General features: G+C 49.0%; 2 protein-coding genes across 5 annotated transcripts in view; one reads left to right on the top strand and one right to left on the bottom strand.

The window, feature by feature from the left end:
* Positions 1-1,818: 1,818 nt before the first annotated feature.
* Kctd21 (potassium channel tetramerization domain containing 21) lies at positions 1,819-20,893 on the bottom strand. Of its 2 annotated transcripts, none has more exons than XM_060367597.1 (2): positions 20,762-20,893; positions 1,819-4,673 (listed from the first exon to the last, which is right to left on the bottom strand). In XM_060367597.1, exon 2 carries the CDS (start codon positions 4,642-4,644, stop codon positions 3,862-3,864), a length of 783 nt encoding a protein of 260 aa, XP_060223580.1. In that variant the 5' UTR covers positions 4,645-4,673; positions 20,762-20,893; the 3' UTR covers positions 1,819-3,861. The 2 variants fall into 2 exon arrangements, with proteins under 2 accessions (XP_060223580.1, XP_021490457.1); XM_021634782.2 differs by lacking the exon at positions 20,762-20,893 and adding an exon at positions 20,398-20,505.
* Positions 20,798-25,373, top strand: part of Usp35 (ubiquitin specific peptidase 35) — a 21,747-nt gene continuing 17,171 nt past the window's right edge. For 2 of the 3 annotated variants that reach the window (XR_002476351.2, XM_021634810.2), the window contains exon 1: positions 20,798-20,935. The gene's annotated coding sequence lies outside the window, so the exon portion shown is untranslated. Of the gene's footprint in view, positions 20,960-25,373 lie in introns of all 3 variants that reach the window. The other variant, XM_021634811.2, reaches the window with a different exon arrangement.

Here is a 25,373-nt window from a genome sequence, read left to right as displayed (position 1 = left end):
AGTTATCAAAGGGTGTTTATTACATAAATTCAACACAACACTGGGGTTGGGGAGAGAGCACCTTTGTTCTTCAGCTGGATTGATCTTAAGAGGATTTCAAATGTGGCTTAACTGGGCCTTTACCCAGAAAAAGAGAACCTAGACCTTGGCAGGGGTAGGGGGAATCAGGCGTAAGGAAGAGAATGGCTTGGAATCCTCTAGGCTGCCAGCTAACTGGAAGATGGTAACAGAGGCTTAGAAATGCTCTGGGAATTGGGAGCAGGGGTGAGGGTCAGATACTCAGGGTTCAGATTCATTACCCATGAGATTGGCTGGCAGCACCACCCACAAAGCCCATCTGGTCATCATTTGAGTCAGGTGGGACCTGGAAGCTCTGGGCTCAGTGATGCTTGGCTTCCACTGACCAGTGTCTCCTCAGTGTCTCCAGTCTGGTGAGTATGTCTCCAGACTGCCTCTCTTGCTTAGCCTGCGCTACACTGTCCCAAAGCTTCTGAAGACTGAGGGCACCCAGCTGTCTGGACAGATGGAGTGGGTAAAGCCAGGATCTCTAGGACCTGGAAACCAGCCTGGTCCTTTCTTTTGATAGGGCTGTTATCAAGAGATTTTTGCTCTGGGAAATGATCACAGGGCCTCGTTTCCCTGCCAACCACTGCCATCGGCCCTGAGCCCCTGGGAACCATACACAGATGGTCATTGTAAAGAGACTGGCCACAAGCTGATCTTGGCAAATTCACCATTCACACAGCCTGTTGGGAACAATTCATGAAAGGAAGCTGGAATTGGGTGAATTCTAATAAATGCTATTATCCAGTCCACTTAGTGGCTAATAAAGCATGGTGGGGCGGCTGCATCTGGGCTGCCCTGAGGCGGACACTGTGGTGCAAGTGAGCTCTGTGGCCACCCTGCACAGGGAGTGCGTACCCAATGGCAGAACAGGGTCATGGGGCTGGGCCTTAGAAGTGGGAGGATAATTTGGTGGTCCTGAGGGTGTCAGGTCAGAGAATGGTTCAAGTATGCAGGGACCCTGCTGAGGTCGGGCCTCATGCAGTGGCCATGAGGTGCTCTGACGTTGCCATTGGCACCCTTTCTGACCCTATGCTGTGGAAACAACCTAGGTGAGAAGCAGAGAGCAGACAGGGATTAAGCACCAGCACCAGCAACAGCAACAGCACCAGCAACAGTAAAGCTAACCGGTGCGCTCCCTCCCGGAGTGAGGGGCTCAGACAGCCCAGCCCTGCTCCACTCACCCTGCTCTGCACTCCTTTCGCTCACACTTCTGCCAGGCAGGCGGCTGAACTCCCGTCAGATGCAAGCCTGGAGAGTTTGTGCTGTGTCACCCGTCCCTATCACTTCTCCATGCAGTGGCTTTGTGGAGGACCACCGCCCTCATGCCTGGCCTGCCTACCTTCACTATATCCTTTGCATATTGTCATGGCTAACCCACTCTCCACCACCCACAAAGCTCATTGTGGGAAGAACTGACCTTGTTCCCACACTCCCACAGCTTGTAAGTGAAGCTGATTTCCAGGCTGTCACACCCTACACGCTTGTTACCTATACTCCGCTTGCACAGTGGTCCACATAACTACCTATGAAAGAACATCAGTTAAACTGTGTTCTGGGACCAGCTGGAATTCCTACCAACTCTTTTAAGGTGTCTCGGGCAGGGGTGTTAACCCAATGAGGGGGAAAAAAAAATCAGAGAAGCTCTGTGACATGACCATGGATCTAACAATAAGCCAATGGAGTCAGTTCAAACCTGGGTCCATGTGACTTAAGACTGGAGATCTCCCCCTTTGGAAGAAGTCACAAAGTAACTGTCATTTATCATTTATTCTCACATAATTTTGTTTGATCCTCACAACAGTCCTGTGAGGTAGGTAGGGTTATGTATTACTATATGCCCATTTCACAGATGAACAAATGGAGGTGGCTCAGTGAGGCGAGTGACTTGCATAGTCACATAGTATATTAGTGGCTTGACAGGCTTTGTACTTGCTCTAAGGTCAAGCTATTGAATTAGGAAGCACCAAAAAGATGGACAAAGCAAAGTTTTATGGGGAGAAAAAATAAAAGGGGGCAGTGTTGATTTCTGAGGTTTCTTCCTTGACTTACGAATATGATCACAGCTTCTGCTTGTCCTGAATGGGTTCTCTGAAGAACTTTCCGGAGTACCCACGTGCAGTGGCTCAAAAGAGCCACACTGAGACTCCTGAGTCTCCCTGTAGGGAGAAAAGGCCTTTATTGCACCAGGACCAGGCTTTTCCAGAACGATGAAAACTCCCACTCACATGGCACAGCTATGGAAGCTTTCTCTGTCTGCCCGTGGACTCCCGTTCCACGCTTCCCTAGCTGTGTCTCCAAGTGGGAAAGATTCTGGGACTCTCATAGCTCCAGTCACTCCGGAGATGAATCACAGTGTACAGTTTAGAGGGCCACAGGCTCCTCACCTTCTGGGGATTAGTGGCCTGCGGTTTCTTACCCTTAATGTCTCCAGGAAGGCCCCTGGGCAGTTAGGACTGGATAGGGAAGGCTGCTCTTCTAACAGAGGTGTCGGGGGTTGGACATTTCCTCAGAGCGCTGTGATGGCACAGGGCAGTCCTGTACTGCTTGCTGAACATTGTTTCCAAAACCCCAGTTCTCCTCAGCCAGTGATCTTCTAGTCAGAAATAACTAGGAGCATGCCGAGCCATGGCTAGTGGGGAAGGGTGATGAACTGGGAGCCATGAACGAGGCAGAGACATATAAAAGAGCGCTGACTTATAAAGATGGAAAGGAGCTAATTCTGCCAAAAACAAATTGCAAAGGGGAATCAGTTCTGAGTAATGATATCTTCAAAGTATCCAGTCAGAGCAGGGACACACGCTTGTGTGTAAATGAACTTTCCAATAGCAGCACTGCTCAACCATGGCAGAAGCTGCCTTGGGGATAGTGAGCATTCTGTCATCATAGGGCATGTGAACTGTTTCCCTTGGAGGAACTCGGGGAGAGTCACTCACCCCAAAACGTACTGGGTGTCCTAGAGGAAGGGGAAGAACTAAGAAACTAGTAGATTACTTTCCAACCCTGAGAGTTCATAATAAACTGACTGGTTCCAGAGATGCTTCCAATTCATGGGGAAAAGGATTATGAAAGTCAGGCAACAGCTGGATCATGAAGTGTCCTTCATCTTCTTGGCTTCAATACTATCAAGTTGTTGCAGGAAAAACAGTATCTGAAGCCAAGAATCCTTCAATTCATCCTCTTCAGGAGGGGCATCCGCACCTTCCAAAGCCTGGACACTCACTCCTCTAGGCCATGCCACAGCTCAACTTACTCCCTGAGTGGAGCCACAGTGGGTTCTGGGAACATCGCATTCTAAAACACCCAAACATGGTTGCCTTTGTGCAAAGGAATCTTGGTACTGGGTTACATCCTCCAGAACCAAGAGCAGGTGTGATGGGATTTGCTGTGCATGTAATGTCCTAGGAAAGTAAAAGGAGCCTCTTGTTCCCACCCCAGCCCTCAGCAGCCAGGGCTCTCTCTGGAGATGGCACAGACTACTGGTATGGTGATGGTCCAGGTGAAAACTGCTGCTCCTTTGTCCCAGCCAGAGAGTCCTCCTGTGGCTCTTCTTGTGTGTTTTAACTTGTCATCATAAACTACCCATCACCAGCTCAAAAAGGCAAGAAAAGGTGGTTCTGCTTGGAGGACATGCAGATTCCAGAAGGTGGACTTTATCATTGGGAATCGGGTCCAGCTATGTAATTAATGCAGATTAGTACAGTTCCCTGCCTTGTGCCACAGGCGAGACACTCTCCTCAAAGCCTTGGCTGACACGAACTTCTTGGGAACTCCTTCCCCAGTGTGACTGGGGTCTTTTTACCTGTACCGTATTAACCGGATGATCTTATTGTTCATGAAGTCCAGAGCATGTGGATGGGAAGAGTCGATGCAGAATCCGTCACTCAGAGCGATCTTCAGCACCTCCTCCACAAAGACCTGGAAGCTGTTGATCTGCTTGTTGGCAGGCACCACCCACAGCCGTTTGAGGTTCTGCTTGGTGTACTCTTCCTCCGGAAGGCCTTCCACATTGGCCACCCAGTCAAGAGTCAGGTGGTTGGGGTCCTGTAAGTGGCTGGTGATGGGGGAGAGATTGCCGTTGGAGCAGTAGAAGAGCTTAGAGCCAAGGCGTTTGAGGAAGAGGCAGGACGTGCTGAAAATGTTGGCGTTGAACACCTCCATGCTGGAAGACGACAGGCTGTAGATCTGCGGCGCCTCCCGCACGGTGAAGTGGACTGTCTGCACGCGCTGCTTCAGCGTGATGTTGAGCATGGCGTTCTTCTCCGCCTTGGAGAGCTCCACCTCCTTTTCCTGCAAGGCCTCAATCAGGGGCTGTACCTGGTAGAAGTCAGCTTCCCTGCGCAGCAGGCCCATCTCCTGGAAGTCCTCCGGCAGATCCAGGTGGGAGGTCCGCAGGAAGTTGAGGATGTATCGGAACACTTTGCCATCACGGTCGATGAAGCAGTTACCCTGGCTGTCCCTCTTGGTGGGCATCTTCCCACTGAACATGGCACCCAACATAGAGTCAGGGAAGCTAGTCAGGGTTGCCAGTGAGGTTGTGTAGAGCTTTCCCCCAACATTCAGTGTAATGGGGTCAGACATGGTAGGAGGCTGGTTGCCTGGAAATAGTTCTAGATGGGTAAAACAAGAAATGGTTATCCAAACAGCTTGTAGTCACAGTCCTTAACTCTAAATATAGATCAAGGGTGCTTGAGGGTGAAATGTACTAATGTCTAATGAATGGTTGGTAACTGCCGCACTATGCAAAGCATATCAGACTCCCAAGGAAAGCAGACAGGCAGAGGGTGGGTGCATCTCACACACACACACACACACACACACACACACACCCTATGTCCAAGTACTCAGAGGGATTTTTGAAAAGTTTCCTTGGTGATTTCAAATGTTCAGTGAGACTAGTCAGCCTTTGGTCTGTGGAAGGAAGGAAAATGTGCCTGGGACAGAAACTCCCTGAATTCGTTTACGAGTTAATTTGCATATATAATAGTCCTATCATCTTAAGCAGTGTCATTATCCATCCCTGTTCTGTTGCAGACCAGGACAGCTGGGCCAGGAGTTATTCCAGGACTCAAACTCAAGTTCCTTTTTTTATGAAAGAAAAACGTGTGAACGGTTCCTAGCTGGAGAACATTATTCTCTGAAGTACTTAACACATGCTTTGTGATTGTGCTCAGTACTCTCATGGAATGTTTTTCCTTTCAATTTACAAATGGTTGGAACTAGTGTTATTTCCATCTATTTACCAGAACTATCATGGGTCACTTAGTTTTTGTCTTCCAAATGAGAATCTGTTTTGGACACATGCCCCCACTACACCAACCCACTGCGCCATGAAGATGCTCATTTCATTCCTCAGCCATTTGAAGCGCAGCACAGAGCAGTGATGCTTCCTGAAGATGCTTTGCCCTCGGCTGGAGATGGCTCGGCAGTTAGAGCAGTCAGTGTTTTTGTAGAGGACCAGGATTCAATTCTCTGCACTCACATGGTGGCTGACAACAGCCTGTAGCTCCACTTCCAGAGGATCTAATACCGCCTTCTGGCCTCTGAGGGCACTGTATGCATGTGGTGCACAGACGTACATGCAGGCAGAATATTCATTCACACATAATAAAAATAAAATATAGTTGAAAGCTAAGAACAGCTGTCACTGCCTCCCAGCCTCCAGCATCTAGGGCACTAGCCTCCTTTAACTGGAAGCTTGGATCTGACATCTCTTTAGGGGTTCTAGAGAGCATGAACTACACCCTCTCAGCTACTACAGGAAACCTGTAGAATGGACTCAGTGCTACCCTGACAGTGTAGGTGGGGAAACCAAGAGAAATAAGCCTCAGGTCTGCCATACTGAGGAACCCATGCTGGTGGGAGAGTGGGGGAGGGCAGACAGGAGACAGCGAAGGTGTGCAGGCAAGACAGATGCACGAGGAGCTCGGTGAAAATGAATCTTGGCACAGCAAGAAACCTCCTGCTAAACATACTTCCTGCCCAAATGGGGAAACAGGTCCATGGAGGCGGGGATGGGCTGGCAGAGGCAGCACACACTTCTCTGTATATCTCCATTTGAAGAGGGTGTCTACAGTGAGACCTTCCCTCTCCAGAGATGGGCCAGGATGGACAAAGATGCTCAGCTGCTCCGTGCATCTGGGTGTGTCCCCTCTCAAGTCCTTCTCAGTCTAATGGGGGTGTTTTGATACTTCAGAGAAGCATGAGCCATCTGGAGTGTCTGAAGAGGAGCCAGCCCACAATGAAGTTACAAAACTCTTGGCAGAAACATGGGGCAGATGGGCTGTGAGACACTGGGAGGTCCAACAGAGCTGGGTGGGCAAGCAGCCCTGGAAAGGGTGGAGGCCAGCATTTGGAACCGGCAGCTGGGATTGGGCTCATAGCTATTGGGCTATCATAGCAGTATTGGGCTCATAGCTGAGTCAGGAACAGGCGGGACCCAGGAGTGGGTCACCTTTACTCTGGATTAGATGAGCTCATCCAGAATCTTCTTTGTGTTTCTTCTTTCCCATTCCTGGACTCTCATCTCCTCTTTTTCTTTTTAGACAACAATCTGCATATTTTCGTTTTTCTATCCTTGAGAAATGTCACCTGTTTCCCCATCCCTACCTTTCTAAAACACTGGACTTCAAGCCTGGGCTTTGTGAAGTAGTTCATCTCCACAGGCTCAAGGATCAGAGGGGCTATACTGTATCTCCAGACAGTTCTGTGGTCCAAAGACTCTGTGCCTCCTTCAGGTGTTGGTGCAGAAGTGCCAGGGTGGGGAGGGGTGGCAGCCACAGAGCTTTCCTGGAGATCTATGGGAGATTTATCTCCGTTTGCACAAGGTAGCCGAGTATGGTTTCAGGAGTCTTGTTTCTATATTGGGGAAGGCAACAGTTTCAGTTGGTAGGAGCAGAGGTAGGCTAAGAAGGCAGACTTCCTGCCCTAACCTAGGTAGCCCTCTATGGGGCCTGCTCCACACACACTTGTGAACTATTCTTGGCTACCAGCTGCTGAGATCAAGACCGGGGAGGCAGCCTGGATTCTTCAGTACTACAATGTGTCTTGAACCCATTCCTACAAGTACTGCAAGAGCTTGGCCAAATCCCTGATCCCTAGCCTACACCCTGTATCTTTTTTGTCTTATGTCTATTCTCTTCTGGTCTGCTGACCAGATTTTCCTGAAGCACTTTTCCCTGTCCAAACCACTTTGCTCTTCCATTCCCCCCAAATCTTACTTCTATATATTCTGGGCTCTGGCTCTCACCCTCACATTGTCACCTGCTCTGCCTTCTATCCATACACTTTTCTCTCTCCATCAGTTTTACTATGAACTTATAAAAAAAAAAAAGAGATTTATTTGTCTTATGTATATGAGTATGCTGTCTTCATGTACACCAGAAGAGGGCATCAGATCGTATTACAGATGGTTGTTACTTCCATGTGGTTGCTGGGAATTGAACTTAAGCCTCTGGAAGAACAGCTAGTGCTCTTAAATGAGCCATCTCTCCATAATGCCTTCACCCACTGTCAACTTTTAAGGCCTAAACGTGGAGCCAGTTTATCCGTAAGGCTCTCTCTGCCCCGAATCCCTATGATAAGAGCTCTCTTCTCACTGGGAATAGTGCTTCATGCTTTTAATTCTAGTACCTGAGTCAGAGACAGAGTCTCTGTGAGTTCAAGGGCAGCTTGGCCTACATTGTAAGTTCCAGGCCAGCCAGGGCTACATAGTGAGTTCCTGTCTAAACAAGTAAACTCTTCTGGGGGCTTCAATCTTGTTCAGTTTGGTGGTTCAAGCCTGTGATCTTTGCTACTTGAGAGCCTGAAGTAGAAGAATTATAAGTTCAAGGCCAGCATGGTGAACTTAGTTAAGTCCCTATCTTACAATAAAAAAGGGCTAGGATGTAATTCATTAGATGAATGCTAACTTAGCATGCATAAAACCTCAGTTCATTCCCAGTACTGGAAAAAATTAAGTCCTCTTGCTTCCCACCACATCTAACCCTTTCTCTAGCCTTGCAGAACAACTGATGAGCTATAGGTTTTTAGTAGAATGTATAACTGATGCTTAATTTTCAGAAAAGCAAATGTGTTTGTCTAAGGAATTACAGGTATTATCTCTAGGAGGTTGAAGCTGTTCAGGTCAAAGATGAAAAGACACACCTCCTGGGCAAGAACAGACCCATGCCTCAGCATGCAGCCTTCCTGTCCATGTTTCATTACATCTCTTTCCCTGTCTACAAAAGCCATTTCATAGCTGGGCACAGTGGCGCACACCTGTAATCCCAGCATTCAGGGAGGCAGAAGCAGGGGGATCTCTGTGAGTTCGAGGCCAGCCTGGTCTACAAAGAAAGTTCGGTACAGCCAAAGCTACACAGACAAAAACTCAGTCTTGAAAAGCCAAAAACCAAACCAAACCAAAACCCAACAAAATAAAACAAAAGGCCATTTCATCTGCCAAAGCTCCCGGGATGGCATATCAGTACCTTCTCAGAGTTTCAGCCCTTGAATAAACCCGGTTTCCTTCTCACCAAGTCCTTGTCTCACATGGCTTTTGAGAAGTGAACATACTCAATCTTGGATTAGAAACAACATGACAAGCCCCAGATATGATGGTGAGTGCCTGTAGTCCCAGCCGTTGGGAACTGGCAGACTGGCTATTTGACATCAGCTGTTCTATGGCAATTTCCTGAGATAAACGGTCCGTCTTGGAAGGAACGTCCAGACTGAAGAAGCTCACTACCAAGGAGGAAGTTAAAACTGAGGAGTGAACCAAAGGATAGTCTAAGGTGACTTAGAGGTGAAACATTCTATCCCACAGGCAAGCTTGTAAAGCCCCCAAATTAAATAATTCAAAAGCTCCAGGAAGTCCCTGAAACTGACTAAGTGGAGTAGGCCTCTCCTTCTTCAAGCATATACAAACTGTAAGGACTGCAGAGAGATACCCTCAGGGAAGCCAAGCTGTCTGGAGGAGGCTCAGATCCCATGGGCCACCTGACATACTTTCCAACCTGTGGAGCCATGTATTGGTTGTGCAGTGTGCTCCAGACTTCTGTGAGCACAGTTTGGTACTGCACACGGCTTTGGGTACTGCACACGGCTTTGGGTACTGCACACAGCTTTTGATAATGCACATGTCTTTGAGTCGTTTCTTTGCCTTTAAGTACCCGCAATACAACTCACTGGCTGACCATGGTGGACTTTGGTGGTTTCCTATCTGAAGTGAGTAGATGTTTGTTCACATTTTTCCAGGAACTGTCACACATCACCAGTGGAGCTACTAGCAGGTTCTAGGCCAGTCTGAGCTTTGTAAGTCTTCTTTTGCCTCAAAACCCCAAAACCAAAACCCAAACCAAAGAAAAAGCAACCATACAAAGAAATATTAAGCACCACTACCTGTTGGAGGCATGGAATTAAAATCACAAATGCCATGGCGTGACTATGAAAATAAAAGTGCTCATGAAAAAGAATTGGCAGTTGCAAATGCTGATGAACACACAGTGGTGGAGAGAGACACTGCTAAAAAGGCAAGAATGGTTCTTCTGCTGCCAATTGACCAAGTGACTCTGCGCCTGCAGAGAGGAGGCTGCACGCCCGTGGGATCCTGCACGCAAAGGTCCAGTGCAGCTCCATTCGTGATGGCGAAAACCCAGAAAATACTAACATATAAACATTTTGCTACAGTTATATAGTGGAGTATGACTAGAAATATATATTAATCTAACGTTTACACACACACACCCCACATAGGTAAACATCGATGAAAAGCATTGCAAGTAGAGGAAGGCAGCCTCAGAAATGTGCACGTGCATGATTCTATTTGTATAATACTCTGACAAGGAAAACAGAGGTCAAGGTCTGCAGTGTTGGGGGAGAAGGCATGAGCTAAAACAGGCATGAGGGACTATTTTTGGAGTGATGGAAATTCTGCACACTTCAGTGTTGTGGTGGCCAAAACGTAAAAATTATCTATAAATTATCTCTCTAAGCTGGAACAGAGAACGACATACCATGTGAGTGAGTTGTGGAATCAGTGTTGTAAGTGTGCTATGACCAGTTACATCTGCTGCAGTGAGATTTTTGTTTCAGTTATGTGTGTGTACTTGATCATAAAATGATACCGCAAAGTGAGACACTGGCATGCTGAGTGCTTTAAATTAAAATCAAAATTATAGAGTGGGTTGTGACTATAGGAGAGAGAAAAGAAAAAGTTACATCCTTTGAAGGTGAGAATTGACTCTATGACAACTGATAGTAGATGGGTTCACAGGAGAAAAACACGTGTAAATGCACAGTAGTTCCATGAAATAGATCCCAGAGAAGGGTCAGATTACTGAGTCTATATAGTGCCCTGAGTAACAGGTGAGAATGGGGGCCGGGTGCTTGCCATGCAAGTTTTGTGTGGAAGAAGATACATGGTAATACTGGTTATCTCAGGTGATAAGCGCTGTCTAGAGCGCTAGAGGAATGGGTGACGACCTGGGAGGAACTTCCTTTGGGTACTGGGTGTGCAGTTCCTTAGTCTAGTCTATGATTCAGTTAGCTCACCTTCTGGGTGGAGGAGCTGACAGACAGGGTGCTCTTAAGACAATTCCTAGTCTTCAGTTGCATAAGGGATCTTCAGAGAAAGCCCTTCCTTCACTTGGAAGAGGAGTTAGGAGCTAGAAGGGCAGGAGGCCAGAAAGGCTTTGATTTTCTTTTAATTCAAAGCACTCAGCACGCTATACCACACTTTGCAGAATCATTTTCTGAGCTGCTAGCCTGCTGAGAACAATGGCAGGACTCATGTCTGCATGGTGACTGTCTAGCACACAGTAGTTCCAGGTGATGTAACAAGAAATATGCATCCTGGTCCTGTCTCCAGGTCTAGGCCTAGGTTCTAAAATGCTTATTTCCATGTGAAAGGGCCCTGGAAGCGCCTTTGGTATAATTATTGATCTTGGCCCCACCTCCTGAAATACACACAAAAGGAGCATCTGCTGATATTTTTTGTTTCTTCCTTTCCTTTCATTTTTCCTTCCCTTTCCTTTCCCTTCCCTTTCCTTTTTCCTTTCCTTCCTTTCTTTTTACTCAAGACAAGGTTTCTCTGTGTAGCCTTGGCTGTCCTAGACTTGCTCTGTAGAGCAGGCTGGCCTTGAACTCACAGAGATCCTCTTCCTCTCCCTCCCTGAGCGCTGGGACTACAGATGTGCACTACTGTGCCCAACTTCTTCTGATGTTCTTAACAAGCCCCTGCCGACCACAGCAGAGCTTATGCCAGCAGCTGCTTCTGGACAGCCCTTAAGGACAGTGACGGGTTGCCAGAAAAACCAGCTATTCAAAGGGTTGAACTTTCACCCCTCACTTTCCAGGAGGGACTGGAAAGTGACAATCACTGTGGGTAAATAATTTAATCAGTGTAGCCCTTGGCAGTGTAGTGTCCAAGTGGGCTCCATAGTCATGGGGACAGGGACTGTCTCTGACAGGAACTGATTGGCCTGCTCTTTGATCACCTCCCCCTGAGGGGGGAGCAGCCTTACCAGGCCACAGAAGATAACAATGCAGCCACTCCTGATGAGACCTAACAGACTAGGATCAGAAGGAAGAAAAAGAAACCCTCCCCTACCAGTGGACTTGGGGAGGGGGCATGCGTGGAGAAGTGGAAGGAAGGGAGGGGTTGGGAGGGGAGGAGGGAGGGAACTAGAGGGAGGATACAAAGTAAATAAAGTGTAATTAAAAATAAAATAAAAATTTAATCAGCCATGTGTATATACCGAAGCCTCCACAAACATCCAAACAACAGGATTATGAGCTGATGAACTCAAAGAGGTACACCCAGGAGGGTGGGGCATCTGGGGGAAATGAAGCTGCTGGCCTGTTCTCCATACCTGGCCACACACCTCTTCCTCTGGCCTTTTCTCACTTAGCCTTCCACAACAGGCTACAATCTCCTAAGTAGACTGTCTTCATGTGTTCTACAGGCCATTCTTACAAATCATCTGGCCTGGGTAGGTCATGGAGACCTCTGATTTCAGTTAGCTGGTTAGAAGCACACACAACAACTTATAGTTCCTTCTGAGGAAGGAAATGCAGTCCTCTCTGAGCCTGTAGGATCTGCACCAACTCTAGGAAGACAACGTTGGAGAATTATGTGTGGAGAAATCCCACATGTTTGATGATGGTGTAAGAGGAAAGGGTATAAGGGTAGGTTTGTTTTTTTTGGGGGGGTTAGCATTGAATGAGAATGACCCAATAGGCTCATATATTTGAATGTTAGAAGGATTAGGAGGTTTGGCCTTGCTGGAGGAAATGTGTCAGTGGGGGTGGGCTTTCAGGTTTTGAAAGCCCAAACCAGGCCCAGTGCCTTTCCCTCCCTGTTGTGTGTGGATCAGGATGTAAGTTCTCTGCTTCAGGGCCATGCCTGTCTGTGTGCTGTCACACTCCCCGCCATGATGATAATGGACTGACCATCTGAAACTGTAAGCCAGCCCCCAGTTAAAAGCTTTTTTGAAATAAATGTTGTAGTGGGGGGTGGGGCGTTAAAGGTGGTGGCACACACATTTAATCCCAGTACTCAGAAGGCAGAGGTGGGGGATCTCTGAGTTCAAGGCCAGCCTGGTCTACAGAGCAAGTTCCAGTATGACAGCCAGGGCTATACAGAAAATCCTGTCTCAAAGAACCAAAATGAGTAAGTAAGTGTTGACCTGGTCATGGCGTCTCTTCACAGCAACAGAACAGTGACTACGATGGGTGGTAGGAGTGTAACTCCGGGGTTCAGTACTTGCCTGCTATGTGGGATCCTGGTTCAGAAGGTGGTTTTTAAGAGTTGAGTTGTACAGCTCAGGAGCATCTGCCAAATAGAGGCAGTCCTGGTTTCCATGCCTCGCACTATTGACAGACAGACAGACAGACAGAGAGGCAAAACTGGCAACAGAAGGTGTAATGGCATTAAAAAGTCTGAAACCCCTTGAAGCAGCCTGTTCAAATTCTGCTTCGCAACCTGCTTGGCAAGCCAGCGGCTGTCACCTGTTGCTGGGTCTCATGTGGTAACTCTTTACTCATTTTAATTAATTCTTTTCATTTTTGGTGGTGGGGATCAGTCTAGAATCTCATGCATTGTAGGCATGCATTCTAGCACTGAGCTATATCTTTACCATTCACATATGAATATATTCATATAAATTCATATTCATATATATTTATAGTGTGGGAAATAAATCCCATGACCTTGAGGGTGCTAGACAGTCTCTCTATTATTACTGTGTTAATTCTCTGCCCTACTTTTTTTTGAGACAGGGTTTCTTTGTGTAGCCTTGTCTGTCCTGGAACTTAATCTACAGACCAGGCTGGCCTCGAACTCACAGAGATCTGACTGCCTCTGCCTCCCGAGTGCTGGGATTAAAGGCCTGCACCACCCTCTCAGCACTACTTTCAATAATGATACGTAGAAAAGTACAAAGAATGCTGCTGCTGTGCTAGAGGCTTTCCTCCATGTCTCTAGGAGCATATCTTGCAGTGGTCCAGGACCTGTCACTCTCAAGTATGACCGCATGAAGCCAGAATACGCCATGTCCCTTTGGCTTATTGATTGGTTAGTTATTTTGAGAAAGTGCAGACACAGGAGCAGCTCTGGAAAGAAGTGCTTATGGGAAGGGAATTTGCAAGTACAAAGGGAACTTATTAGGACAGAGAAGCGAGCTCCTTGGAGTTGGTGAGAGCCACCTGAGACTTCTATCTGTACAAGAAGGCAACCCACATTCACTACACATTTCCTCCCCCTCCCCCCCCAATTCCACCACTGCCAGAAGCCTCAAGCATTTCTTTCTTTCTCTAGCCCAGGATGTGGCATAAACTTCAATCACAAATTCTTTGAGTCTCTGAGAGATTTCCAAATATCTACAAAGTAACCAAAATGGGCTTTCTCCTGTTCATCTTCTTTGAGTCACTTTAAGCTGAGGCCCACCCTAAGCATCCGGTAATCCATTTCTTTCCTACAATACTATCACCCTGTCCAGTTTGTAGAGGAGGAAAACTGAGGTCACATAGGAAGAGAAAGAGCTGAGATCTGAGTCAGTCTCATACCTCTGCTCATTTCTCTTCTGTCAAGGAGCCCAGTGTGCAGTGAAAGCCAGAGATGCCCACATCCTCATGCTCTTTGCCCACTAGCCTGGAGCTCTGCCCACTCACACCTGAAGCCAGGGGCCAACATCCCAGGATGAGGAACAGCTCCTGCACTGTGCAGGTCTGTGAGATCAAAACCTTTCTACTTCAAAAGCAACCGAGGATACCCACTGAAAAAGCAAGACACAAAAACCAGGTCTTTAAAGGTCAGACTCAAAAGATGAATGAGGATGCAAACTGAATCAGGAAATAGGAGTTCGGAGAAATAATCCCGTATGTGAATGAACAGTTCTTTTATGAAGGTTTTCCAAGAGGCAAATCTAAGTTTGGTAAGTTCCAGTTTACCTGTCCACTCAAAATGCAGAAGGAAAACCACTCTCTCTGCCTCTGAGCAAACCAGAGGCATCAAACCAAGAGATGGATGCGCCTTGATCTTTAAGAGCATTTGACAGGGCCACGGTACTCCCCACCCCCACCCCACCCACTGGCTCTGTGTCAAGGGGTACTTTCAGTCTGGAGCCTGAAAATCATCCTTTGCAATGTTTAATTAAGAGCCTTGAAGTAGAAATCTTCGAGATGTTCCATAAGAGCTGTACCTAGCAGACTCCGGGAGGTACCTGTGTGTGGCCAATCTGGTTGTATTGCCTCTACTTTACTAAGGGGAAATTGAGGCTCGGGAGAGTAGATAACTTGCCCAAAGCAATGGCAAGCTGTGTGTCCAGGCTACGGTGCCAGCAGGGGGTGCCTTCTGCAGCCTCTGAAGTGAGGGTCTTTGTCCCTGTAGGTATTTTCACATTTGCCAATCTCAACTTGATCCTGATTATATGGAAGGGGGCAGAGAGCGAATATTTCCTTAGTGAACTTTGACATACCCTGAGCCCTGTGAGGCATCTTCCTGAAGATTATTGCATTAAAATGCTACCACAGCAGTATGAGGTACTGTGCTTATCATCCTGGTTCCAGAATTCTAAAACCGAAGCCCCGAGCAGTGAAGACAGCTACTTAAGACCACATCCTGACAGGCTGGGCTAGAGTTCCAGATGAGGACTAGAGCTTGTGTCCTGGCCAGGACCATACGCGACAGCATTTTATGAAGGACCACAAACCGAATCTGAATAAAGGCTTGTGATACTTCCAAAAGGACACTGATTGTTTGGTTGTGGCGCTGGAGGTCAAACCTGGACCCTGTTGATGCTAGGTAAGTCCTGTACCACTGAGTTACTGAACCCAAACCAAAAGATATTACAGTTGTCCTAAAATAATAACAAGGAATAGAGACGAAGAGCCTTTTATGTGCTATCAGTGAAGACCAACTGTTGTAACAATTATAAACCTACAAATGATAATTCCTGTTTCATTCACTCAGAGGCCCTAAATGATCGATGATCTATGAGCATATCTGCATGGCTCTTTCCAGATATCTCCTACAGAAGAGACCTCCTATAAAAGAAACTAGGACTTCCTGGAAAAATGACTGTTCCTGGAACTTCTGCCAGGAACAGAATAATAATATTCAGGAACAGAATAATAATAATAATAAAGAACAAAGACTATTGAGTTCATGTCAGAGGCATATAGGAGCTGACCTCAAGGGCAGATTTAGTATAATTTGAGTATCAAAAATAACAATAATCCATTTTAGCACATTGAACTTTTCAATGGGTCCACACTATGACGGTAGGCAGAGAAAAGGGGGTGAGAAGGGAACAGCAGTGAGAAAGGAGAAATGTTATTCTATAAATGGGACACCACGTGGGTGGGTGGGCCTGGTGCTTTCCTTTCCTGTTGCTGTGATAAAATATCCTGGCCCAAGACAATTCAAGAGAGAGGAGCTTATTCTAGATCACTGTTCAAGGGGCAGTCCATCACAACACGGGGGTCAAAGGCAGCAGGGGCTTGCGGTACATCGCCTGGCCACGCTGAGGAGGCTCAGCACATGGTCATACTGTACCCGTAGTCAAGAAGCAGAGGGCAATGAGCACTCATTTCCCTCTCCATTTGTATAGAATGGTCCCACGCACCATTAAGATGGGTCTTGTGGCTGGATGTAGTGGCACAACCTTTTAATCCCAGCACTCAAGAGGCAGAGGCAGAGGCAGAGGCAGGCAGATCTCCATGAGTTCAAGGCCAGTTTGGTCTACATAGTGAGTTCTAAGACAGCCAGGGTACGTAGTGAGACCTTGTCTTGAAGCAAGCAAGCAAGCAAGCAAGCAAGTAAACAAACAAACACTAGAAAGATGGCTCTTTCAGTAGTTGGAGTGAGAATGTCCTCCAAAGGCTCAGGTGTTTGAATAGTTGGTCTCCAGTTGGTGGTGTTGTTTGGGTAGGTTTAGGAGGTGTGGCCTTGCTGGCAGTCACTGGGGGGTGGGCTTTGAGGTTTCAAGAGTCATGCCCCATTCTTAGTCTGCTCGCTCTGCTTCCAACTTGCAGTTCAAGATGTGCGCTCTCAACTGTTCCTACTGCTAAGATGGACCCTTATCACTCTGGACAAGCTCAAACAAACTCTTGTACGAGTTGCCTTGGTCAAGGTGTTTTATCCCAGCAAGGGAAAAGTAACTAATACAGATCTTCCTACACCAATTAACATACTCAAGATAGTCTCCCGGGTGATTCTAGATTCTGTCTGTGGACAATTACCACTAACCATAATAGTGCTATAGGCCTGTTTCTCTAGTACTTGGGTGGTAGAGGTAGGAAGACTAAGAGTTCAAGGCCAGCCCTAGCCATAGGAGACCCTGTCTCAACATACTCCTTCACCCAAAATGAACACCAAGTAATACAGAAGGAATAGTACAATTAGAAAAATACCACTTTGCAGTCTTCAATGTTATAATTCAGGCAAAGGTCATCAATGGATTTGGCACGGAAGGACACACAGTCCAGAACAGTGGTTCTCAACCTTCCTAACGCTGGGACTCTATAATACAGTTCTTCATGCTGTGTTGACCCCAACCACTAACTTATTTTCCTTGCTACTTTATAACTGTAATTTTGCTCCTGCTATGAATCATAATGTAAATAAGTGTTTTCTGCTGGTCTTAGGTGACCTGTAAAAGGGTCATTTGAACTCCAACAAGCTTATAACCAACAGGTTGAAAACCACTGGTCTACTGTTACCATGACATGCTGTCATGACATTAACCACTAACCAAATGGCTTCATGAAGCCCCTGATATCTGCCTTCTAAAGGGATGGAAAAAAAAGTACACATTTCCAAGAAGCCAGAAACAAAAATAGTGATCTAATCATTAATGAATTAAGCAAATATAAGATGGCTCTCTTTGGATTAAATGATGTCCTCAAAGAATTGTTAACAAATACAGTTTATGGATGATTAAAGGCAACAACTAGAGGTTTTTGGAGAAGGAAAATCTGGAAAAAATTTAATACCAAGTGCTTATTTGGTAATACCAAAGGCGGGATTACAATTATGTAGGAAAATGCCACTTTTATGAGATGGACATATATTGGAAAATTTAGGAAAATTTTTTTTCTTCTTCTAAACAAGGTTTCGCTATGTACCCCATGCCAGTCTAGACACAATTTTCCTTAGTGCCTGGCTAAGATATTCATATTCTCTTCCCTTCTCTGCTCACTCTTTCCATTTTTCTCTCTTTTCTTTGTGTGACAGATTTTATAATACTGCCCTGCCCTAGGTGCTCTAAAGCTCTCAGGCTCCAATGATCCTCTTGCCTCAGCCTCTGAGGAGCTTGGACTATAGGGACAAGCTATCAAGCCTGGCTTGTAAGCTAAAGTAGCTGGGAGATGTGCGTATGTCCATGTAAGAGCAAATGTGGTCAAGCGTGAATAGGTGAGCGCAGGCTGTACTTGGAACTTATCAGAGGTTTGGCTTTAGAGACTAAGATAGTTAACTCAATCCAAGGCTGGAGACGTTTTGAGTGGTTGGTCCTTCTAGATGGACCTGTGGGACATCACCCATAGGAACAGCCTGCCCACCTTCTGTGCTGGGATATGGCTTTGAGATTTGGATGTCTGAGCCTTGCTTCTGCAGCTTCCTCCTGAGCCTAGAATCTGCTGCTGTTAAGTAGCAGGAAGGAGACTCTGCTGTTCATATTGAGAGCTATGTCCACAGCCAAGGTTTGTTGAGCATGGGCGCAAAGAACCAGTGGGGCTCTGGTGTAGAGGACAGTATATGGTTTTTGTGGAGAGCCAGTGTTTGCAGTAGGCTCTCCCAGGGAAGATGACGGTGGTCATAAAACCTGTAATAAGGGGGAGTTACAGCTCACTCAGCAGTTCAAACTGGGCTAGCTAGCTACTCAACATGCTAAGTTCTTATCTCATATGTGAAACAGATGTGCTCTCTCTCTTTTGGTTTTTCAAGACTTTTTTTGGTGTGTGTGTGTGTGTGTGTATGTAATCCTGGCTGTCCTGGAACTCACTCTGTAGACCAGGCTGACCTCAAACTCAAAGATCTGCCTGCTTCTGCCTCCTGAGTGCTGGGATTAGGGGTATGAGCACCAACATTGCCTGGTGAAATACTTTACAGACCAGCATGATCTTCCATCATCCCCTATGCCAGGAATTAAAAGGAAAAAATCTCATTGGGTTGCCAGGCCTCACATATGGAATTCACACCATCCTCTTCTTTGGCTCATAGCATTTTATGCTCACTCCTTAGCACAATTAACCTAAGTAGATAGGTGCCTGGGGCCCCTGCTGGGGCAAGGAAGCTCCTCCCCCTCCCCAGAAATAGGCTGGTAGGGAGCATTTTTTTTTTTTTTACTTTGTTTACTTGGTTACCATCTTCACCTCCCCAGGCTGACTTGTTTACCAACAGTAATATTTATGTCCCTGTCTGGGAGATAAACACTTTAAAACTTTTCATTTTGAAATGCTCTCTTGAATTTTCAATTTGGAATCAAAGGCGTAAGACAAGGTCTAAGTGGTTGCCATACACAACGAAGGCTTCCATTGTGCAGGGGAATGGACAGAGCAGGGGGTAAAGTTCAAAGATGACAATGTTCATAGTGAGTCATGTCTTCCAGTCAGCTAGCAGCTTCCTGCCTTACCCAAGTAGATCACCAGGATAAGGACTGTGGCCCAAAGCCCTGCAGACTTCATCCCTTCACATCCAACAGCTGATATCCTTAGTCAACTCGCCCTGTCCTGTCTCCAAGGACCAACTTAGAAAGAGAGTAATGGTACTTTCTAGACTCAGTTCACACAAGGGACCCTGGAATTTGTGGCCATCACGGGGAAAGGTGGGCTGGAAGAAGAAACCGCCCGGCTTGGTGCAGTTTCTCTGCTTGCACAGAAACACTTGTGGAAGATGGCGCAGGGTCTGAACCCCATCCCTCCTATGCTTGCCAGACTTTCCTTAGCCACCTTGGCTCACTCTCCTGCTTCATCTGTGGTTTTCCTCAGGCATCGACACCTTCTTCCAAGCACTCTCTTCCTGTGGTCTTCCCACTCCTTCCAACAGTGATAATTATAAACAAAGGGCTTTCAAATCTCCAGCCTGAAGATAGCACAGGAGGGCTGCCTTATAGCTTGCAGCTGGAGGGGCTGAGGGACCTGGTCCTGAAGCACAGCTTTGGAAGGTGGGGCATCGGAACCTTTACGTCTTCCCTACCCTACCCCAAACCAAACCTGTTTCTCCTTCGGGCAGAAAAAGTCAGGGTCTTTGAAGGTGTTTGGGGCAAGTCACTTATCACCTGTGTTTCTCAGCTGGAAACAGACATGGCGAGGCCTTTGCTGGATGTGAGAGTAGAGTGAGGTATGTGTGTGACGCACTGAGCTTCAGGGATGGGTTCTTTATTTCTAATCACATGGGAAGAATGGTGCTATGTACGTTCACAGGCCCTGGTCCACGGCTCAGATACACGCCCTGGGTTCGCCAGAGCTGAGAGGGTCCCTGTCACTCCTGCTGGTCTCGCCGCGCGCCCTTCCACCTAACCCGGCACCCACTCCTCAGCTTTGGAGCCCGGCCCCTCTAATCAGAGAAGAGGTCCCCTCCACACCTAGAGAGCTGCCCCTCTCCCCACCCACCAAAGGCTCCTCCCACAGCGCATCTCTTTCCCCAGCCCCGCCCCTCCGATAGCTCGGTCCAGCCACCCCCATCCCCAAGAGCGCCCCTCCCCCGCCGCTACGGGCGGGGCTATCCCACTTCACAGATGAGACTAGCAAGGCTGGGACTGATGACCTTCCGCGGTAGAACAGGTGCCCGAGAGGCCCGTCAGGCGTCCGCTGGGTCCCGAGCCCCCACCCCCTACGCCGGCGCACCGCACCCACCTCCTGCCCTCGTTCTGCAGCCTCCCCTCCAGCCAGCACAGCTTCGCTAGGGGGTGGGCCCGGCGGGGGCAGGGACGAGCCGTCCCGGGCCGCGCGCTGGCCGCCGGGACTTGTAGTCCTTTCCGTGCGCCTCCCTGTGTCGCGCGGCCCGCCCGGACTCCACCTCCCGGGAGGCAACGCGGAGAGCCAGCCGTGACTGGCCCTCCCCGCCGGCGCTCGGGCCAGCTGGCCTTAAAGGGGACGCGGGCCCTACTGGCAGCTCTCGGGGTAGCCCCCGCTCTGGCTCCGCCCCGTTTCCCGCACCTCGCCCCTCCCCCCCGCTCCGTCCCGCAGCCCCGCGATCGCGCATCAGAGTTGCACTGACCAGGTCCATGTAGGGTTGTGCGGAGCGGGGTGGGTGGAGTTGGACATCACTGTGGCAGCAGCATCCCTGCAGTCTGGGACCCCTCCGTAGGGGAGCCGAGGAGCCGCCCTGACCTAGTCTGGCCCAGCCCAGTCCAGCCTGCCCCAAGCGCCCCGCCCAGGAGTGGGTCCTGAGGTAAGGCCCGCTGAAGTCTAGGAGGTAAGAGGGCCCTGGGTGAGTGTTGGGGGAGGAGGCAGTGTCTGCACCCTTACATTTCGAGGGCCCCATACTTACTACCTTCAGGGCTCTGAGAACGAGATTGGGATGTGGGAGGTCTAGGTGCTTCTGGGCCTTGCTGTGTGACCTTGGGCTACTAACTGCCCCTCTCTGAGCCTTAACCATCTGCTTCATCAACTGAGTATAGAGGTGGTCCAGCTTCTGCCCTGTTCAGTACTGAGAGCACGCACACTTAGCACCACGAGGACCAACAATTTTTTTGCGGAGAAACCCCAGCCCCAGCCTGTGCTGAGGAAGGAAGGGAGAGGGGCCCAACTGGGGTCCACACTGAGAATCCAGAGACTGTCTGGTCATCTTAGCGTCTGGGGGTTGTGGGGTCCTTGACAATGCTTGCAGAAAGTCTCTGTTGGGAACAGGGGCTGGGTCAGCATCGGTTAGTAAGGGGTAGTTCTGTAGGCAGGGTTGAGTGTGGCCAATCCCAGAGGAGAAACAAAGCTCTTGTCGCCTTCCCTTCCTGTCTCTCCCATTCCTCTTCAGTAACAGGGCATCTGCCTGTCACCAGCCAAACCCAGCTTGTGGCCAGACAAGGCCTCCTAGAGGGAAGGGTGCCATCCTAGGGCTGCCTTGGTAAGACACTAAGTTAAAAAGGATGCCCAGAGACGCGAGGGACAAAAGGTGCCCCCAGGAAGCCCTGGCAGCCATGAGAGTCAAGGTGTGGGGCCAAGAGGAGAGCAGACGAGTCTCACCCTCACCCCCCACCCCTAATGCAGGGCAGGGACCTGCAGACCCTTGCTCCTCCCGTTTGAGGAGATCTGGCAACAGCTGGCCCAGGGGCTAACCAGGAACATGGTTTTCATTCTGCTTTTCTGCCTTCCTCATGTGGACCGTTCCTGGAGTGGCTAAGGTCTCCGTTAAGTCTACTAGTCTAGAGGCCTCCGTTAAGTCTAACATCTGTGGGGTGTCTCACAGATGTTCAAGGGTGGTGGGTATTAGAGCCCAGGTCCAGGCAGAGGAGGGGCAGGGCCAGGGATGGTACTCGAGGTTAACCCTGCCTCCGGAAGCTACTTTTCTGCTCGCAGGCTTGATTTTATCTGACACATGTCTCCATCCACAGCTAGGAAGCTCTGAACTTGGGCACACTCCCGTCCTGGGTGCTGTGTGCAGAGCAGGATTGGATCTACTTCCTCAGAGTTAGATGCGAGGTGGGAGAGAGAGTGCTGGAGCCAGTGAGACCGCAGAGGGTGAAGCAGCCAAGAAGGTCTTGGAGCCAGAGCCCAGAGACTCTCTGTGGTGGGGCAAGGAATGGCCTGCGAGCTGGGCATTGCAGGATGAGTCAGTATCAGCCAGGAGAGAAGAGGCAAGCCCTTTGCATAAAGAGGACAGCAGGAAAGGACAACAACAACAAAAACAAACCAAGCCCTTCCCAAATTCCCATCTACAGCCCGTAGCAGTGCCCTGTCACACAGACAGCCCTAGGGCCAGGCTTTCCAGTGTGGGCTTTGTCTGAGGGGGTTAGTGGCCTCGAGGGTCTGAGTAGCCAGGCAAGAGGGAACTTCTCAGAATGAGCTTAATCTGATGGCATTGCTGAGAGAGTTGAGGAGAGAGGCTGAGGAGGGGAAGAAGGCTGAGCTCAGTCCCCCAACCCTTCCAGGTGCTGATTGGCAGGTTCCCCCAAGCAGAAGCAGGGGACTGTCAGCACACAGCCGAAATGCCAAGGTATATCCATGAGGGATAGATGAAGGCTCAGGGCCTTCTGGGAGGAGTGTTGCTTCTCCCGGTACCCTGCACATACCTACAGAATGTGCCTGGACACCCAGGTTGGCAGGCTGGTAGGGTGGGGGTTTGGGCAAGGGCATCAGCCATGTTGGGGAAAGGCCAAGAGGTAAGTCATCTTCCATTTCCAGGCAGTGAGTAAAGAGGAGCTGATGTTGGGTGAGGCTGGAGCCAGGTAGGAGAGTGGAAACAGTTGGACCGAGGGGATTTCTAGAGGCAGCTGTCCGCTCACCTCCTTCCCCTCATAGCACCTGTGTGTTCCCTCCATGACAGATGGCCAATAAGAGACTCATGGCTGACCAAGCCCCCATTCGTCCAGCCTTAGGAGTAACAGGCCCAGGACAGCTCCCATTTTCTGGTGAGAAAGCTGAGATGGTAGAGGACCCCAAGGGAGCTGGTGGTTTCTGAGCGGAAGCCCTGGCCCCCTCTCTGGACACAGGCTCTGGGAAGGGAGGGGAGCTGCTGCACTCAATGGAGCAGCTGGCTGGACTCGGAGCGGGGCCTGCTGGGTAACCCCGCTTTCCAGAGGAGGGCAGGTAGCCTACAGCTTCTTTTTGGGAGAGGAAGGATGCCCGCTGATCCTGCTGCGCCCTGGAAATGAACCTCCCCCTGCTCCCTACTCTGCCCTCTTTCTCTGGCCTGCCATTGGAGTCAGGTGGAGTAGAAACCTCTGAAGCTTTTTTGCATGAATGCATCCAGGATACTGCAGAGTGGGTTTACTGGTAACCATAGCGACAGCTGACCTGCCTGCTTGCGTAGGCGTTGGGGCAGGTAGCAGGGCTTGTGCTTTGTGGAGAAGCCACAGACTGAGGAAGACTGGTTTTGGCGATTGGAAGGTCAGCTGGTACTGACGGACTGGGTTTCCAGCTGCCAGGTGCAGCCCACCTGAGGTGGCATCAGGCAAATGGCAGGGATTTGCAGGTGTTTGATCATTTGGCTTCTGTGGTTTAATCTGATGCCATTTATCCCATTTTTAGAAGGAGAAAAGCAGCTTGTACATCTGCCTCCTCAAGGTCGCACAGTCAAGGCTCCATTTCTACTCTGATTTCTTAAGCAGTCTTCTAGAACCTTCCCGGGCTCCGGAATTCCATTTGTGCCTGCCCTATGCACTGGCCCTCTACATGTGGTGCCAACCTCTCATTGATTAAGATTTCTCCTTAGCGGCGTGCCTGCTGGGCTTTTGGCAGCCTGGGTTGAACACCGCGACCCACCCACTAGGAGCTGGTGACAGCAACTGCCTCGTTCTAGGAGCTGCCTAAGAAAGAGGGCCAAGGCTGACAAAGGGAGCCGTTGCTAGCTTATTTCTTGTCAATTCTTTTTGTGGTGCTGGGGTCCCACTACAGGCTAGGTTCTGTTACCGAGCCACACCCCAACCTTGAGAGTAGCCTTAAGGTCTACGGGGATCGAGGTTTGCACTGCCTGGTGCTCCCTACACACACCTCGTCTCCAACACCAGTTCTAGCACCTCCTTGAGGACCCAAGACTTCTAAGGCAGCAGGGAATTGATGTTTGCTGAGGAGTTCCTTCTTGTTCCTCACGTCTAGAACCTTGTTCTGTTCATAGCCCTTAACCATTACCATAACTTCTCATAACCAGGGGGAGGTCCAAGGAGCCGAGTGCATTCCAGATAAGCCTTTCTCAAGTAAAAATGGAGTCTCACCTACTGTCCTCCCACGGTCTAATTGAGGGGACCTGGGCATTTGACTTTTTTTTTTTTTTTTTTCCAAAGATGAAGTCATTATTTAAGGAAAATAATGCAAGCCTGCTCTGGTGGCTCACACGTATAATCACAGCACTAAGCGGCTGAGGGAGACACAGGTTCATCTGGGTTGCCCATCTGAAAACCGAAAAATTCAAGCAGCCAGGCACGGTCATTCACGCCTGTAATTTGAGCAAGTATGAGTTGGAAGCAGCAGGATCAGGGGTTCAAGACCAACCACAGATATTTAGTGATATTTAGTGACGGGAGATGCCCGTCACCGAAGAGTAAGCTTGGTCCCAGTCCCAGGGAGCTTACACCCTGAAATAGACTTTTAAACCAAGGGGCCCCTGGCAGGGAGCCGTGCCGTAATGGCAGGACGCAGTTCAGAGGCAGGACACGGGAGAGTGTGTCTCCACAGGGCCTGACATGTATGGGTTCCAGGACAGCTCACGTTCTGAATTGTTTTCTGGCCCGTTGTCTGGGAAACGTCCACCCGTCTTCACCCAGCTGCAAGGCCTGACGTGGACTCAGTAAACAAAGCATCTACTGTGTGTTGGGTTTTGCCTAGAGTGGGATGATGCAGAGAAGCCCAGAAACGACTCTTCGTTCTCTTAGGTGAGAGCTGGGTAAGAAGTCAGTCAGCCGCCAGGCACATGGTGGCGCACGCTTGTAATCCCAGCACTGGGGAGGCAGAGGCAGGTGGATCTCTGTGAGTTCGAGGCCAGCCTGGTCTACAAAGAGAGTCCAGGGCAGCCAAGGCTACACATAGGAACCCTGTCTTGAAAAACAACAACAAAAACAACAACAACAAAAAGGTGAGCCATCTGTCCCTATGAGAATCAGCCTGAGACTCAAAAGACAGAATGGGTCGGTGTGGAGGTTTCCAGAGACCCAGCCTAGGGGGAGAGGGCTTATTGCCAC

Source organism: Meriones unguiculatus, chromosome 14, assembly GCF_030254825.1.
Source record: "Meriones unguiculatus strain TT.TT164.6M chromosome 14, Bangor_MerUng_6.1, whole genome shotgun sequence".
NCBI classification, from domain to species: domain Eukaryota; kingdom Metazoa; phylum Chordata; class Mammalia; order Rodentia; family Muridae; genus Meriones; species Meriones unguiculatus.
The sequence above is the reverse complement of the archived record's forward strand: the minus strand, read 5'-3'. Positions and strand labels throughout refer to the sequence as shown.

Coding starts and splice junctions, on each gene's coding strand:
- Kctd21 (XM_060367597.1), bottom strand. CDS start 4,644: ATGTCTGACCCCATTACACTGAATGTTGGGGGAAAGCTCTACACAACC.